Below are 14,013 nucleotides of genomic sequence, written 5' to 3'. Positions count from 1 at the left end.
CGTAATTAGACCACTGAAGAACCGCCATACTGGTACAAATGACCTAGTAATTTGTGTCACCATCTCCCGGTCTAACACCTCGCTAACTCGCTAACGAGTCCATATGAAGTATTTATTATCACCAGTGGCATATCTATTGAACAATGTTTGTTCAGTGCTTAGCTGTACAGTACGATATGGCTTTGGACAGATGTTAAAGGAATTATATAAACATTGTTGTAGTATTTTTTGTTTTTGTTTATATAAAGTATTTTATGCCAAACGTCAAAATATTGTTTCGGTATGCGGTGATTAATGCTGATATATGCATTTTAGCAACGCCATAAGTACAAAGAGAAAGATTTTATTTTATTAGATTGTTAGACTAACAAACTGGAAATATTATAGTATTTTCTTGTGTTTGATTTTACGCGAGTATTATACATTTAGACTTCAGTCTGCCCGTGACCACGCTCGCTGTAAAGTGTTCGACGTGGATTTTAAACGCGATTTATTCATTATATTATTAAACGTCGGGTTAATAATATAATGAATAAATCGCGTTTAAAATCCGTTAAAAAGTTTTTAATTTCTAAACTGGAAATAGAAAAGTTAAAGAAAGCACGATACATATATTTTTAACTCGACAATAACCTGTTCTGGCTTATTCGTAATTAACAATAGTTGATATGAAAACATAGGTATATAACGAATTGTGAACCCCTGTTTTTTTTTTGTCAACAATCTGAAACTAACCCTGAGTTTGTTACTCACATGATATTCGCCTTGTGCACCGCCGTCACCTTCTTCCTCTTGTTGTCCCTCGCGAACTGGAACGCGAACTCGGCGACGCGCTTGCTCGCCTCCTCCGTGATCAGCTTGATCGACTGCACCACGCCGTCCACGATCTCGTGCTCGATGCCGGAGTACTCGCCCTCCGTGTTCTCGCGGATCGTCACCACGTCCACGTTGTCGTAGAGGGTCTTGATGCTGGAAAGGATGGAAGGTATACATTGAAACTGAAATCGATGGCAAATTAAGTGGCCAAAATGTATCTTTCGCGGAAGTTGGCATAACTGTGTCTTATTATGTTACCTACATGTTACTATTATTATGGTACAGTTTATATTTTTACCCGAAAGTAAATTCAGTCAAACAATGATTATCAGTTCCTTATACCACAGAATACTAACCAGTAACTAGCGTTACTTATACGCCTATAAATAAAATTATACTAGTAAATTAGGTGAAGTCAGTAAGGCTTGCCTTCGTGGGATTTGGTACAAAAGCAATGTATATCCATTATAATTGATTCTCTGTAATTGCAACTACTTAACAAAGCCTAATTGCACCTTAAGTCTAGAGATGTTTTTTTTTTTTGTTTATATTCGAGGATCTCCTGTTTAACCGCTGTGTGTTCATAAAAAAGGTAAAGATATCTGATAAAAACCTTTGAGATTCAAAGCGTAAGTAACGAAGTAATAGTACGTCAATGCAATACAACAAAAAAATAATAAAAGCAATGACCCTGTACTGACGCACTTGTTAGTCACTATTGCAATGTTATCATAATCATTTTGATATGATTCTATACACGATATGGGTACTACATATATTCATAATTGAAAAAATATTGTGTACTTATAGAAAGAATACGTAATATTTAACGAACAACGGAACGTAGAGGCATAACTAATTGAAAGGTATAAACTGAATTCCGAGTTTTAATTGACGATAACGTGATATTTAACGCCTCGAATAATGCATTACTCTGTCGCGCGGTTTGGCAAGATTCCCAACTTGAAACATTGTAAGTGAAACGAAATTATATAATAAAATATAATAGTTTAAAAAAACTAAAAAACACGCTTTAACAAAAATCATATTTGGCAAATTGAAAACTGGAATAATTTTATCAAATTAGTGTATTGTCATCGGTCCTCAATAAATCTACAAAGTTTGAACGAAATCTGGCCATTTAAAGTGGGTCAAAATCGCGCCCAAAGAAGTCGGTTACAAACAAACATACAGGTGAAGCTAATAAAAAGCGTGTAAAAACAAAGAATTGACATCGACACTTGGACCTAATTTATTTTTAAATTGTTCTAATTGTAATAGGTCTAAGGTTGTTCTAACATAATTAATTAATAATAAATAAAATAATAAAACTTTTATTTGCCATAAAAAACATGATTTACATTATTATTACCTTAAAGATATTACTGAGCAGTAATTTCTTTTTATAACGCAATAAAAGATAATATGAACTGCAGACCTACACTAAGGAAATAAATAAATAAATAAAAATAAAACAATTTACAATGTACAATTTAAATTAAAATAGCAATTGATATTATTACACACAATAGATAAAAATTTTATTTTGTTTATACAATATATGAAATATAACAATCACAAACTTTTACATTTAAACTATTACAATAGTCATTACATATTAATATGAATCAATGATGTATAATTTATTTCAATCGTAATTTTGGAATGAAATAATGTACTCAGTTTATGTGTTATGCAACTTAGGGCGCGGTCGTTGTTTTGACGCGTTTTTAGTGAGCGCTTTGATAGTACATACAAAATATATGCGATTTTCAAGCGAAGTATCTCTCAAATTATACAAAACTTGTTCGCCCCGGCTTCGCCCTTGGTACATATAAAGCTTATATCCCTCAGTGAAGTTGCAGCTTTCTTCGGTAAATCGGTTCAGCAGTTTTTGTGTGAAAACGTAACAATCACACAAACATACAAAAGTCTCCTCTTTATAATATTATAGTGAGTAGACAAAGCCAGTAATAATTCAAGAATCAAAACAGCAAGAGAAATCTCTATGATTTTTTATTTGCTGCTTCATCTCTATCTTTCTGACTTACGAAAATAATCACAATAATTTTGTAAATGTCATATCAGTGAATACAATATGCATGGAGCACTGGATTGTTGATAAAGCGCTATCAGGTTTCCCGATCATATTATGTTTCCTGACTTTATCGTGTGCGGAATTCAGCTGGATTACGTACAGTATGTTATCAGATATCAGTACACATCTATTTTTTACAATTACGTGATACCTGTTTGTCTCAATGGCTTTCGAAATCAGTAAGTAATTTTATTAGGGTTCCGTATACTCAAGGTACAAACGGTTTTGTTCGTACCTTTTGGACATAATACTAAGACCCAACTAACCATCCTGTGTGTTTGTCTGAATGCCATCAGGCTGTATCTTAAGAATCGTGATATTATGAGACAGTTAAAATTTTTGCAAATAGTAAAAACAGAATTAAATAATACTTCTACAATACAACAAACATGAACTTTTGTTTTTTTTATAGGTACAGAATCCTTCAATGCTATAAAACTAAAAATTAAATACAGAGTCCTTGCTCGGATCTGACTCACACTAAGCCGGTTTTTAATATAATTTTTGAAAGAGTTGTATAATTAGTTACAATAATGATATTATATGCAAATAAATGATTTTATAATTAATTTTGGTATGTTTAATCAAAATGACAGTCTAAATAAATAAAAAATGTGTACAGTAACTATACAAAATGATTAAAAACATATGTGTCTGAATATATGAGGATTCGGAAATAGAAAAGTCATCTTAATTTTCCTTTCAGATACAATAGTCTTTTCCTTAAAACTTTTGCAATTACAATATTGGTATGCATTATTATTTCTTGGAACATTAATTTTCAGTTCAATATTTTAGCAAAAATAAAATTAAAATACATATGGACACTGCAAATAATATTTATATAAGGTAATGGTGACAACATTGACTTTAAGATAAGCACAATCAGTCAATGCTGAATGTGAGAAATCAATCACTGATAGCCAAGCGGTTTGCTACATACTTCGGATTGTTTTGATATGCAGATTAATAATTAATTATCAATTACACACATTTAAAATTAATATAATAATAATTTGAAATGTGTGTATAATTAGTAGGAAAATTAACAAATAATAGTATTAGTGATTTCTTATTATAACTGACATCTTGGAGTAATGTCTGTTATTTAGTCACATACTGTTTCTGAGACAGTTATATTCTAAATAAACTAAACTTAACTAACCAAGAACATAGAATGTGTTATTAAAACATATAGGCAAATTCTGGCTAAGCAAGTAACCAATCAGAATAAGTTATGTACTGTGGATTTTCCTATGTTCTATTACTAGTCATTTAACATTTAATATTACGAATATCCATTCTCTTACCTCTGTCATTCTCAATGTGGTAACAAATATATTTATGGTAAGCAGATAACAAGGTTATATGTTCTAAATATGAATACTATAGTATCCATGTATGCATATCTTTTAGTTACTATTTTTACTTGATAAGACTTATTAAAATAATGATGCTTTATATAAACGATAATTTATTAATATCTCTATATGAATCATAAAAACTATGTATTACTCACTATCAGATTATTGTATTTTACAAGTATATACAAAAATGGTACACAATAATATGAGTTGTTAGTGAAAAACTTGTGTAAAAATAATTTAATCAAATATTATGATATTTAATGAAGTGTAAAATTAAAACTAAATAGAAGTACTTTACTCACCCATCCAAACTTTTGCACGGCCTGACATTAGCATACAGGTCAAACTCTTTACGGAGAGCCAGATTTAGGGAGCGGTAGCCTTTACCAACTGGAGTCATCAATGGGCCTTTCAGCCCAATTTTATTTTCATTCACAGAGTCAATGGCCCTTTGAGGAATGCCGAATTTGCCATCTGGACCCTAAAATTAGAGGTTACTTTTAATGATTGCTTTCAAATCGTAATTTGATTCAATTTATAAATTAATCAATGTGTGAAAAAATGTTTATTATGAAAAAGAGTACATGATTATCAATATATATTTACGATGTCTCCGGTACTTACCCTAACAGCTGTCACATCGACTTCGTCCCATTCAATGGGTACTTTGGCTGCTTCGAATATTTTCTGCACCGCCACAGTAATTTCCGGACCGATTCCATGACCAGGGATCAAAGTCACCTTACGCACTCCCGTGCTGTACTGCGCAGCACCAGCTCTGCTCGCCGGAACCTAAATAAAAAACAAAATATATCTCCACAAACTTAACCTCGAACATTTAACTACATCCTTGAAAAAATTATGATAACCTTATTAACGACACTCCCGACCGCACTGGGCGACTTTTCCACCCCCGAATCGAATAATTTAAACAAGCTCTCTACAACTTTACTCTCACGAAAAGGCTTCAAAAGCGCATTTATGTAATTCTTCGACATAACTATAAGTCTATTTTTGGATGAGAAAAATTAACTACACAAGCGGCTTTTATATGTAAGGAAAAAGATATAGCATGCAGATAAACAAAACAAATTAGTTATTGCATTCACGAATCACAAACTTACGATTTTTTTAATAAATCTTGCAGCCATTTCACAAAAATTTTATATTACGACGACAAGACTCCGCGGCAAGAGGCGGAGGGGAGGAAATTGCGAACAAGACAGCGACGCATGACCGGAAAGTACTGTCAAATTACCAAGGTCGATTAAAATAATATTTGATTAAACCTCCATATTTTTACCGAAATAGAACAAGTTTGTAGAAATTGAAATTTGCTTAGTCTTCATTTGAAAGTTATGGATCATAAAATTAATCATAATTTTTTCAATTCAATCAATTATTTATACAAAATGGTTTATTGAACGCATGAAAATTTAATGCCATATGTCAATAATTGCGTAGATGTCATTGTCAGCTGATTATGTTTGCGTGTTTGTTTGTCAATATCTTGTAAAAAGCACTATCATAAAAAAAGCTTTTGTTTATAAATAATCTTGTGTACGTAATATGTAAAGACTTAAGTGATGGATCAACCTCTGTCGTTAAAGTTAGCGTCATTATGCCTAATTTCCCAACACAAACTCCAATGTATTTTATCGGCTTGCGGCACTAAATTAGATTTGATTATTGACCCTCTTCTTATTAAACCTTTGGAAAGAATATGTGGAGTGAGTTGGTTAAGGTATGTCTGAAGACAAGGGTTTTTTAACGTATTTTTTATTATGAACAAATCAATAGGTACAAAGCAACTAGTTACTTTCCTGTTTTATTACTATGCCTTTTTTTCTACTATTTCTCTCACTTAGAAAATATGTATTTACATTTTGAGTATATTCAGAAGATGGAAAAAGAATTAAATAATCCTCATTGATTTCTTGCAGGCAGCATGGTGTTGATAAAATTTACAAGATGGAACCGCAATTGGGAAATACTGCTAACACGAACCGCGCGTATTTGATACCGGCTTGTATGCAAAAATACAAATGTGTTCTGGATCAAATATCCTCGATACTTAGTCAAAATCCCTCACTAACTGATGCCAAATGTTTCAATGTCATCATTGTGCCCAAAACAATGTCTACTTATGATTCTATACTTGAAAGTAAAGGCCTGTACGACATTGTCAAATTGCACTCATTTTCTTGGGAGCTATTTAGTTTAGATGAACAAATACTAAGTTTGGAATTACCATTTCTCTATAGACAGATGTTTGTTGAGCAAAATCAGTCTTTATTGAGTAGCATTTCTATGTGTTTGTGGAGTTTATTCCATGTTACAGGCCAGCCAAAATGTATATTATCACTTGGAAAATTGTCATCCAGTGTTCTCGATATATTGGAGGTATATAAAGAAAGCTATGAAAGAGATTTTGTTAATATGGACAGTTCCCAAGAAATAGGAGCATTGATTATAATGGACAGAGACCAAGATTATGCGTCTAGTTTACTAACTCCTGCTACTTATAGTGGTTTATTGAATGAAATCTTCAGTATAAACTGTGGTCATTTAGACCTGAACGTAAAAGAAACCAAATTGAAAAAGGGCAAAATGAATACACATATATCTAGTGAAGATAAATCAAAGAACACAGTGATGACATTAGACAGTTCGATAGACAACTTGTATGGAGAAATTAAACATAGACATTTCTCAGAAGTGCTAAGTGTATTAAGTTCGAAGGCGAAGCTGTTGAAAAATGAAGATATTAAAGCTCTTGGTATTCAAGAAATGAAAGACTTTGTTGCAACAAAATTGCAGCAAGTGACACTTTTTAAACAGAACTTAGTTAACCATGTGTTGGCTTGTGAGACAATTATTGCTGAAATGAATAACAAATTCGAGAATTTGACTCAAGCAGAATGTGAAATGTTGAATAATAGAAATAAAAAATCAAACTTCACATTTGTTGATGAGCAATTTGGCACGGACATTCATATGTATAACAGTTTACGTCTTATGTGCTTGTTGAGCTTGACACAAGGCCTATCTTATGACGAATATAATTCCCTAGTTAGCAAATATTTACTTGCGTTTGGATATAAGTTTTTATATGTGTTCAATAATTTAGTAAGTGCTGGATTGTTAGTACAGCCATCTAGTCCAAAATTATCGTTAAATATTAGTAACTTAAGCAATCTCAGTGAAAGATTACCAAAATGGCAGAATGGCTTTCAGAATATAGCTAATAAATTGAAACAGTTGCCTCAAACCGAAGCTGGTACATCCCCTGGATATGTTTTTAATGGGAGCTATGTACCATTGGTAGCAACTCTCTGTAATGCATTGCTGAACTCTGAATCTCTCTTGGAAGTGCTAAATAAGCTATCAGCTTTAAACGATTTGAAAGTAGGTGGCGCTGTTGTGGATAAGTTAAAAACTGGAATGGAAACATTGAATGAAAAGCTATGCAATCTTTCTTTGCAAAATAATATCGACTTGGGTAGCAAAGATGCAAAGACAATTGTAAAATTATTGAAGAGCGATAGTAAGGTGAATAGTGGGTTATCTATAAAGCCTAAGACAGTTTTAGTGTTCATAATTGGTGGGGTTACATATGCAGAAATAGCTGCGTGTGATGTTGTCCAAGCGGCGACGGGAAGTAAGATTTTTATTGCTGGCGATTGTATAGCAAGTGGTAGTGATATTATGGTTGCAAATATCTGAAAAATTACATCAACTGGATTAATTTGCTTAATTTAAATAAATGTATTGATTAAAATTTGACTCACTAATACATTGTAATTGTAAATTTAACAAGTACCATTGAACCTAACTACATAGTGGTTAGGTTTTTACGATTTTAGTTTACTTTGATAATAGAAAGTATAAATAAAGTACTCTGGATATATTAGGGAGAAAGTACTGTTTGTATTAATACTCATTATATATTGTACTTGTCATAATACAGCCTGTTAATATTATAAATGCGAAAGTTTGTGAAGATGGGTGTATGTGTATGTATGTTTGTTACTCTTTCACGCAAAAACTGCTGAACCGTTTGCAATGAAATTTGGTACGTAGATAGCTGTGTCCAGCTGGAATAACATGTGCACACTTTTTATCCCGATGTTCCTACGGGATACAGACTTACACGGGTGGAACCGTGGGGCGCAGCTAGTGTTTTATAATATATTGGGGAGACAATCTTGTTTGTAACTTAAGTATTTTTTGTACGGAATATTGCATAGAACAATGGCAGACTTCCATACATGAAATAAGTTGACATTAATGAATCTATAAGTCAAAAATATCTTTTCATTTTCAGCGTTAGTCTGTAGTCACTAGTCACCGAATAAATTTTAATAATAAATTATAATAAACATTAAGCTTTGAATTTTGAGCCTTTCTGTGTATGTCATATATCACTTGAAGAAAGTGTTTGTGAAAGGGTTTGTGGTTATTCTTTATTAGTTCAGTAAATTCTCAGAATAATACCCACTTAGAGCTTTAGTTTTTATTATCAATAAATTAGTACTGCCATTGTTCTTTCGAATCAATATGCATTGGATTGAATATATATATTTTATTATATTGAATAGAATTTAATTTATATATATATATATATATATATATATATATAAATTAAATATATATATACTTAATGTATATACGTATTGCACTATTTATTTTAAGCTTAGAAATAAAACATAAATCAGTAAAAATATATATTTCGTTTTATTTATCACAGTAAAAAATTATCTTACATTCATACTTATTTATAATGCGGCTTGAATTCGCAAGCAAGAATAGCCGACATAACATGCAATTGTAATATTATTAGAGATAAAACCTAGGATTTCATTATATTTTTAAGCTTTTGGTCCGAGATGTACAAAACACTTATATTTTTTTTAGAAAGTTACTGTATAGACTAAATATTGCCTTTGCCTTTTTGATTTTGCTCTTAAAAATGAAAATACCTATAACAACCACTGGAAGATTTTGATTATTATTTTAGGTACAATTTTGTGTAGTTTTCGAGACAATATGATTATAATCCATTGAATAATGTATCCTGTAATTATTAAGATGTATTTAAAGATTACAATTAAAACTTTTTAACAAAGTAGATCTTATACCATAAGACCTATGTCGAGTTATACGATCTATCCAATAATGAAAGGATTATTAAAATCGGGCTACTCTGTAAGAAATTATCCTGGTCAAATGTAAAAAGAATATACATGTCGCCTTGAAAACCTCCTTCGTTTTTCGTTGGTTAAAAAGTTTTTATTGTTCTAAATATTAATAGGCAATACTAATTACAGATATTTTTATAATAATACATCTCTCTTTGACTACATAAAAGAAAGGGACACATATTTCGTAATATATGTTTGGTTTTTATTTAATTTCATGAACCAGAGCTTTTTATTCGCTTGATATAAATGTCTAGTCTTAAGAATCATTGAAAATGTCATATTATTTGCAAAATATTCGTTATATTACTTTTAATGGCAAAATCAAAGATCTAGTACAAATACAGTATACGAAATTTAAATTTAAGAGTTTCCAAAATATTAATCAAAAATATTATTCGAAGATTTTCAAGCGTATATAGATAAAATAAATATTCAATTAATTCATTGCTTGAACATTAATGACTACGCGACTATGCACAGTCTATTAAACTAACTTTTAAATTGAGTACATATTTTATGTCACCGTAAAACTGTAAACACCGTTAGGTTACATACAATTCAGGTTTTGCGTCATCAAAATGTTTGCAATCTGGCGAGTTAAATTATAATCTAACAGTTTTAGCAATCTTACAGCGACATGTGTACAAAAAAAAATCATTACAATTATAAATCATCTATGTGGAATTTGAAAACAAACAGAGAAATATTTATTCCGTTGTGTTCTTCTCGCACAATTTTCTCCCATTGAGAGATGGATATTGCACTTGCACCAATAAGACTTGCATTATTACGTGCAAGTGACTTGTATTGGGTGTCACTGACTTGCATTGGGTGTCACTGACTTGCGTTGGGTGCAAGCGACCCGTGTTCGATACAAGTAGACACAATAAATATTCTTTCTTTTAATCATTCTACTTGCGCCAGTACTGCGCAAACTTGTGGAAGTGTTCGACGAGCGCGGCCATCACCGCTGTAACGGATAAGTCTAGAAGGTTCTGCAGATAATGTACTGCTTCTTCGTCGCCTAGGTCCAAGCTGTGGGGAGATAAATTACTGGTTATTGAAATACACCCACGAAATAATAGTAATTTACAGGGTGTCCCACAGATGGTGTTATATGCTCAACGGAACTTAGTTTTTAATACGCTATATAGTAAAAAATACTCATAAAATCCCAGATTTTTTCCTATTGGATGAATTCTTAAATTTCTATGTGCACACCCCTACCTGGCTACCCGTCCACCCTTACGTTTAAGATCATCTTTGCAGAGGCAGAATATTCACATTAGCGGAGCGGTATATGCTGGCTCAACGAAGCTCTATTTTAAGAAAAATTCAAATATATTTACTAACATTTTTTAGTCCTAACTAAAAACCTACACCGTCTTCTAATTGTCACAGTCCGAACTTCCCCTTTTTGAAAGTCGGTTGAAAAAATCACTCACCGCAGCTTGTCCTGCACCTTCTTGACCGCCTTGTCCGGCTCCAGCGCGATGTCCGGCACCGACGCGTCCACCATCAGCGAGAACAGGTTCAGCATCAAGTTCGCGTGTCTGCGGTCATCATTCATACATTTCATCAATGAACATAATAAATAAAAATAACTAATCTCAAACGCCTTCAAATTATCCGAAGTAGACCAAATTTATGAGAATCTAATTTAATCTTTAAGCGGATAGGATGAGAATCATCAAAATCTGTTCAGCCAGATGAAAATTCTAATGTAACAAACTAGGTAAAATACAGTCTAAGAGAATCTCTTTAACTGATGTTGGTTAATAACCTTAGGGCTCTATATTGACATGGAAGTCACGTCCTAAGATGCTTGAAGGAGAAACAATCGAAAAATGATTGTATACTTAGATCTTTAAAACTACGCAACGGATTTTGATGAGGTTGGAAATACTTCTCTACTTTTTTGGAACATTGAATAAATAATTGTTCGAGTTTGAGTTTACAAGAGGCGTTACCTGCGCAGGTGCAGGAACGCCGTGTAGCATTGTTTCCGGAACTCGTGGTAGTGGTCCGAGTGCACGCCGCCCATGGCCTCCACCATCTCCTTGCTGAGCTTCATCGGCGGCGGCAGCGGCTTCGGGTCCCGGCCCAGGATGTAGCCGAAGTCGATGTGGAACAGCGCCCCGGACTTCGTCAGCAGCAGGTTGTCCAGGTGGCGGTCGCCCACGCCTGGGGGAGGAGGTTCGATTCTTATTGATCGTTTGGTACACGTTGGGCAGTTCCGGTTTTGGAAATTTGGAAGGGAAGGATTAAGAAATATCAAGTACAATATGCATACAGATATTTCAGAGGAAATGGAATCTCAACTTTATAGGTGATATTGTAACATGTGTGCTTCGGAACGCCCGACAAAAGTACTATAATATAAGTGAGAGAATGGAAAGGCAGTCAGACGCCGTAGCGAAGCGCTTTTTTATCATTGACGCCAATGGAGCTGGTGTCCTGATGGTTAGCGCTACCACTGCCCATGAACGTCCATCCGTTTGGAGAGGCGTAAGGTTGATTCCAGACCTTACATTTTTACAAATGGATTGCTACCTTTAAATCGGAAAAGGATAAAGAAAGGAGGGAAGAGAGGAATAAAGGGAAGGACTGCGAAGGTTAAGGAAAAGGATATTTCATACTGGTCTTCGATAGTGTAGTACTTCCCCCATGAATGCTGGCCCAATTCGTGGCGAAACATGCTCGAGTCCCACCAAAACCTGGGTGTCACCCCGCAAACTCACCCAGCAGGTAGGTGATGACGCAGTAGCCGGCGCAGCTGCGGATGTAAGTATCCATGGTCTCGGGGCGGATGCCGTATGGCGCGTTGTCGCACGCGCTGTGCTTGCGGAAGAAGTTCTGGATGCTGCCCTCGCTGGCCAGCGCCTCGGCGACCGTCACCGACTCCACGAACTGCAGGAAGCCGTGCTTCGAGCTGGTCGCCAGCACCTTGTACGGGGTCAGCTTCAGGTCCAGGTTCTCTCTGCAACGGATACGCACGTTAATATCATTCCAACCGCTCAGACTGGCGGCTTCACAAAGCGACTAGAGATAAACAAAAAATGTTGCCTATATTACTTGGTAATGATGTATTTCTCATGGTAAAAGAATTTTTAGAATGGGTCTAGTAGTTAAATAGTTAAATTGTAACGTAAATAAGACCATTCTGCTATAAATTAAATATATTATTTACGTTATAAAATTCTGATGCTGCATCGGAAAGAGATCTGTTAGGAGTACCGCAGGGATATGCGTTGGATCCATTGCTATTCCTGATATGTATAAATGACTTCATAGACATTTCGTCTTCGTCAGCCTTATAAAATGCAAATTGATATAATTGTGTTTTAAAAGAACCATAGCAGAAATCTTGGAAGTTTTACATTAATATATAGAAAATCAAAACCCGTTATTAAATGAACTAGTTTCTCTACCTCCTCAAGAGTTTATCCATCAGTGTAATCATCTGCAGGATCAGCTGGTCCTGCCGCAGATCGTCACCATGCTTGAAGATGGCCTCGTACTCGCTGCCCTCCGTCGTGAGGAACGTCAGCTTGCACGGCATTAGCGCCGACTTGAATAAACTCGCCTTCTTTGCTACTATACCCTGGAATGTATTTATGATCACATTATTATAATGTTGCTGGGTATTTATAATTTAAGGGGCATAAAAATCTGTGTGAATTTTTTTTTTGACAAAACTATGCAAGTAATAAAAATTTGAACTTTATTTTTTACATTTTTACGATACATATTATAGTTGATGTTTTGTACAATGTGTTTAACAGTTTTCGGTTGTAGATTAGTGAAACAAAATAAAGCAAAGCAGCGGTAGCTCAGTGGTGAGGACTTCAGATATAAAATCGTCAAGTCGGGGTTCGAGACCAGGATTAGTGTGCACGAAATAAATTGATTCTATTTATTTGCGCATGATTGCATCACAACTGCTAAAACGGGGAAGAATAGCATCGTGAGGAAACCGACATCTGCCAACCCGCACTTGGGCAGCGAGATGGATTATGGGCTGTGCCCCAGCAGCGGGAACACGAGAGAGCAGAGCGCACCTTGATGGTGACGGTGGGGTCGAGCGGGAAGGGCATGGGCTCGAAGTTGGCGAAGTTGAACTTGAAGTGGTCGGCGTCGGCCAGCAGCAGCTGCAGGCGCTCGGCCTTGCGCGCGCGCGAGCCGCTCTCGCGCGCCACGCTCTTCACCAGCCGCACCAGCTTGTCGATGAACACCTGCTGCCGCGCCAGGAACGTGCGCGTGCGCTGCTGCGCGCAGCTGCCTGCGGGCGGGGGAGTTTATTATATACACTTTAGTCGCCACCTGCTTTCATTTGTTTTTTTTTTATTTTAACATTTGATGTGGATGATGAAGGCAGCTAGTAATGCTTCAAGTAAAGCAGCAGGGCGCAGGGCGCAGGGCGCGGCGCGCGGGCCGCGGGGCGCGGGGAGCGTGCGAGCGAGACGCGCGTACCGGTGGCCAGGCGGTGCGAGAAGGTGCGCATGACGGCGAGGTACATGCCGCGCGT

At 35.1% G+C, this 14,013-nt stretch overlaps 3 protein-coding genes across 6 annotated transcripts in view; 1 reads left to right on the top strand and 2 right to left on the bottom strand.

The window, feature by feature from the left end:
• Positions 1-5,524, bottom strand: part of LOC119839168 (probable isocitrate dehydrogenase [NAD] subunit alpha, mitochondrial) — a 13,471-nt gene extending 7,947 nt beyond the window's left edge. For 2 of the 4 annotated variants that reach the window (XM_038365376.1, XM_038365375.1), the window contains exons 1-4: positions 5,406-5,524; positions 4,906-5,073; positions 4,584-4,762; positions 754-969 (exon numbers count right to left, since the gene is read on the bottom strand). In XM_038365376.1, the coding sequence (XP_038221304.1) occupies positions 754-969; positions 4,584-4,762; positions 4,906-5,073; positions 5,406-5,432 (590 nt within the window). In that variant the 5' untranslated portion in view covers positions 5,433-5,524. Of the gene's footprint in view, positions 1-753; positions 970-4,583; positions 4,763-4,905; positions 5,074-5,150; positions 5,295-5,405 lie in introns of those variants that run through there. The other 2 variants (XM_038365374.1, XM_038365373.1) reach the window with 1 other exon arrangement.
• A 246-nt stretch (positions 5,525-5,770) lies between these two features.
• Positions 5,771-8,353, top strand: LOC119839194 (vacuolar protein sorting-associated protein 33B). Its single transcript, XM_038365405.1, has 2 exons — positions 5,771-6,025; positions 6,225-8,353. The coding sequence occupies exons 1-2, from the start codon at positions 5,868-5,870 to the stop codon at positions 8,005-8,007; spliced, it is 1,941 nt and encodes a 646-aa protein (XP_038221333.1). The 5' UTR covers positions 5,771-5,867; the 3' UTR covers positions 8,008-8,353.
• A 1,946-nt stretch (positions 8,354-10,299) lies between these two features.
• The window catches only part of LOC119839174 (phosphatidylinositol 3-kinase catalytic subunit type 3), a 23,896-nt gene continuing 20,182 nt past the window's right edge, over positions 10,300-14,013 (bottom strand). The window contains exons 14-19 of the mRNA XM_038365383.1: positions 13,547-13,767; positions 12,917-13,089; positions 12,227-12,465; positions 11,456-11,669; positions 10,931-11,038; positions 10,300-10,520 (exon numbers count right to left, since the gene is read on the bottom strand). Of these exons, the coding sequence (XP_038221311.1) occupies positions 10,397-10,520; positions 10,931-11,038; positions 11,456-11,669; positions 12,227-12,465; positions 12,917-13,089; positions 13,547-13,767 (1,079 nt within the window). The 3' untranslated portion in view covers positions 10,300-10,396. The remainder of the gene's footprint in view (positions 10,521-10,930; positions 11,039-11,455; positions 11,670-12,226; positions 12,466-12,916; positions 13,090-13,546; positions 13,768-14,013) is intronic.

The sequence above is a fragment of the Zerene cesonia genome, unplaced genomic scaffold (genome assembly GCF_012273895.1).
Source record: "Zerene cesonia ecotype Mississippi unplaced genomic scaffold, Zerene_cesonia_1.1 Zces_u009, whole genome shotgun sequence".
In the NCBI taxonomy this organism is placed as follows: Eukaryota; Metazoa; Arthropoda; class Insecta; order Lepidoptera; family Pieridae; genus Zerene; species Zerene cesonia.
Note: the sequence above shows the minus strand (reverse complement) of the source record. Positions and strands in the feature narration are given on the sequence as shown.

Excerpts from the sequence above, each read along its gene's own strand:
- LOC119839194 (XM_038365405.1), top strand. The coding sequence starts at position 5,868 with ATGGATCAACCTCTGTCGTTAAAGTTAGCGTCATTATGCCTAATTTCC. Across the intron at positions 6,026-6,224 it reads TGTGGAGTGAGTTGGTTAAG|GCAGCATGGTGTTGATAAAA; the intron begins GTATGTCTGAAG and ends GATTTCTTGCAG.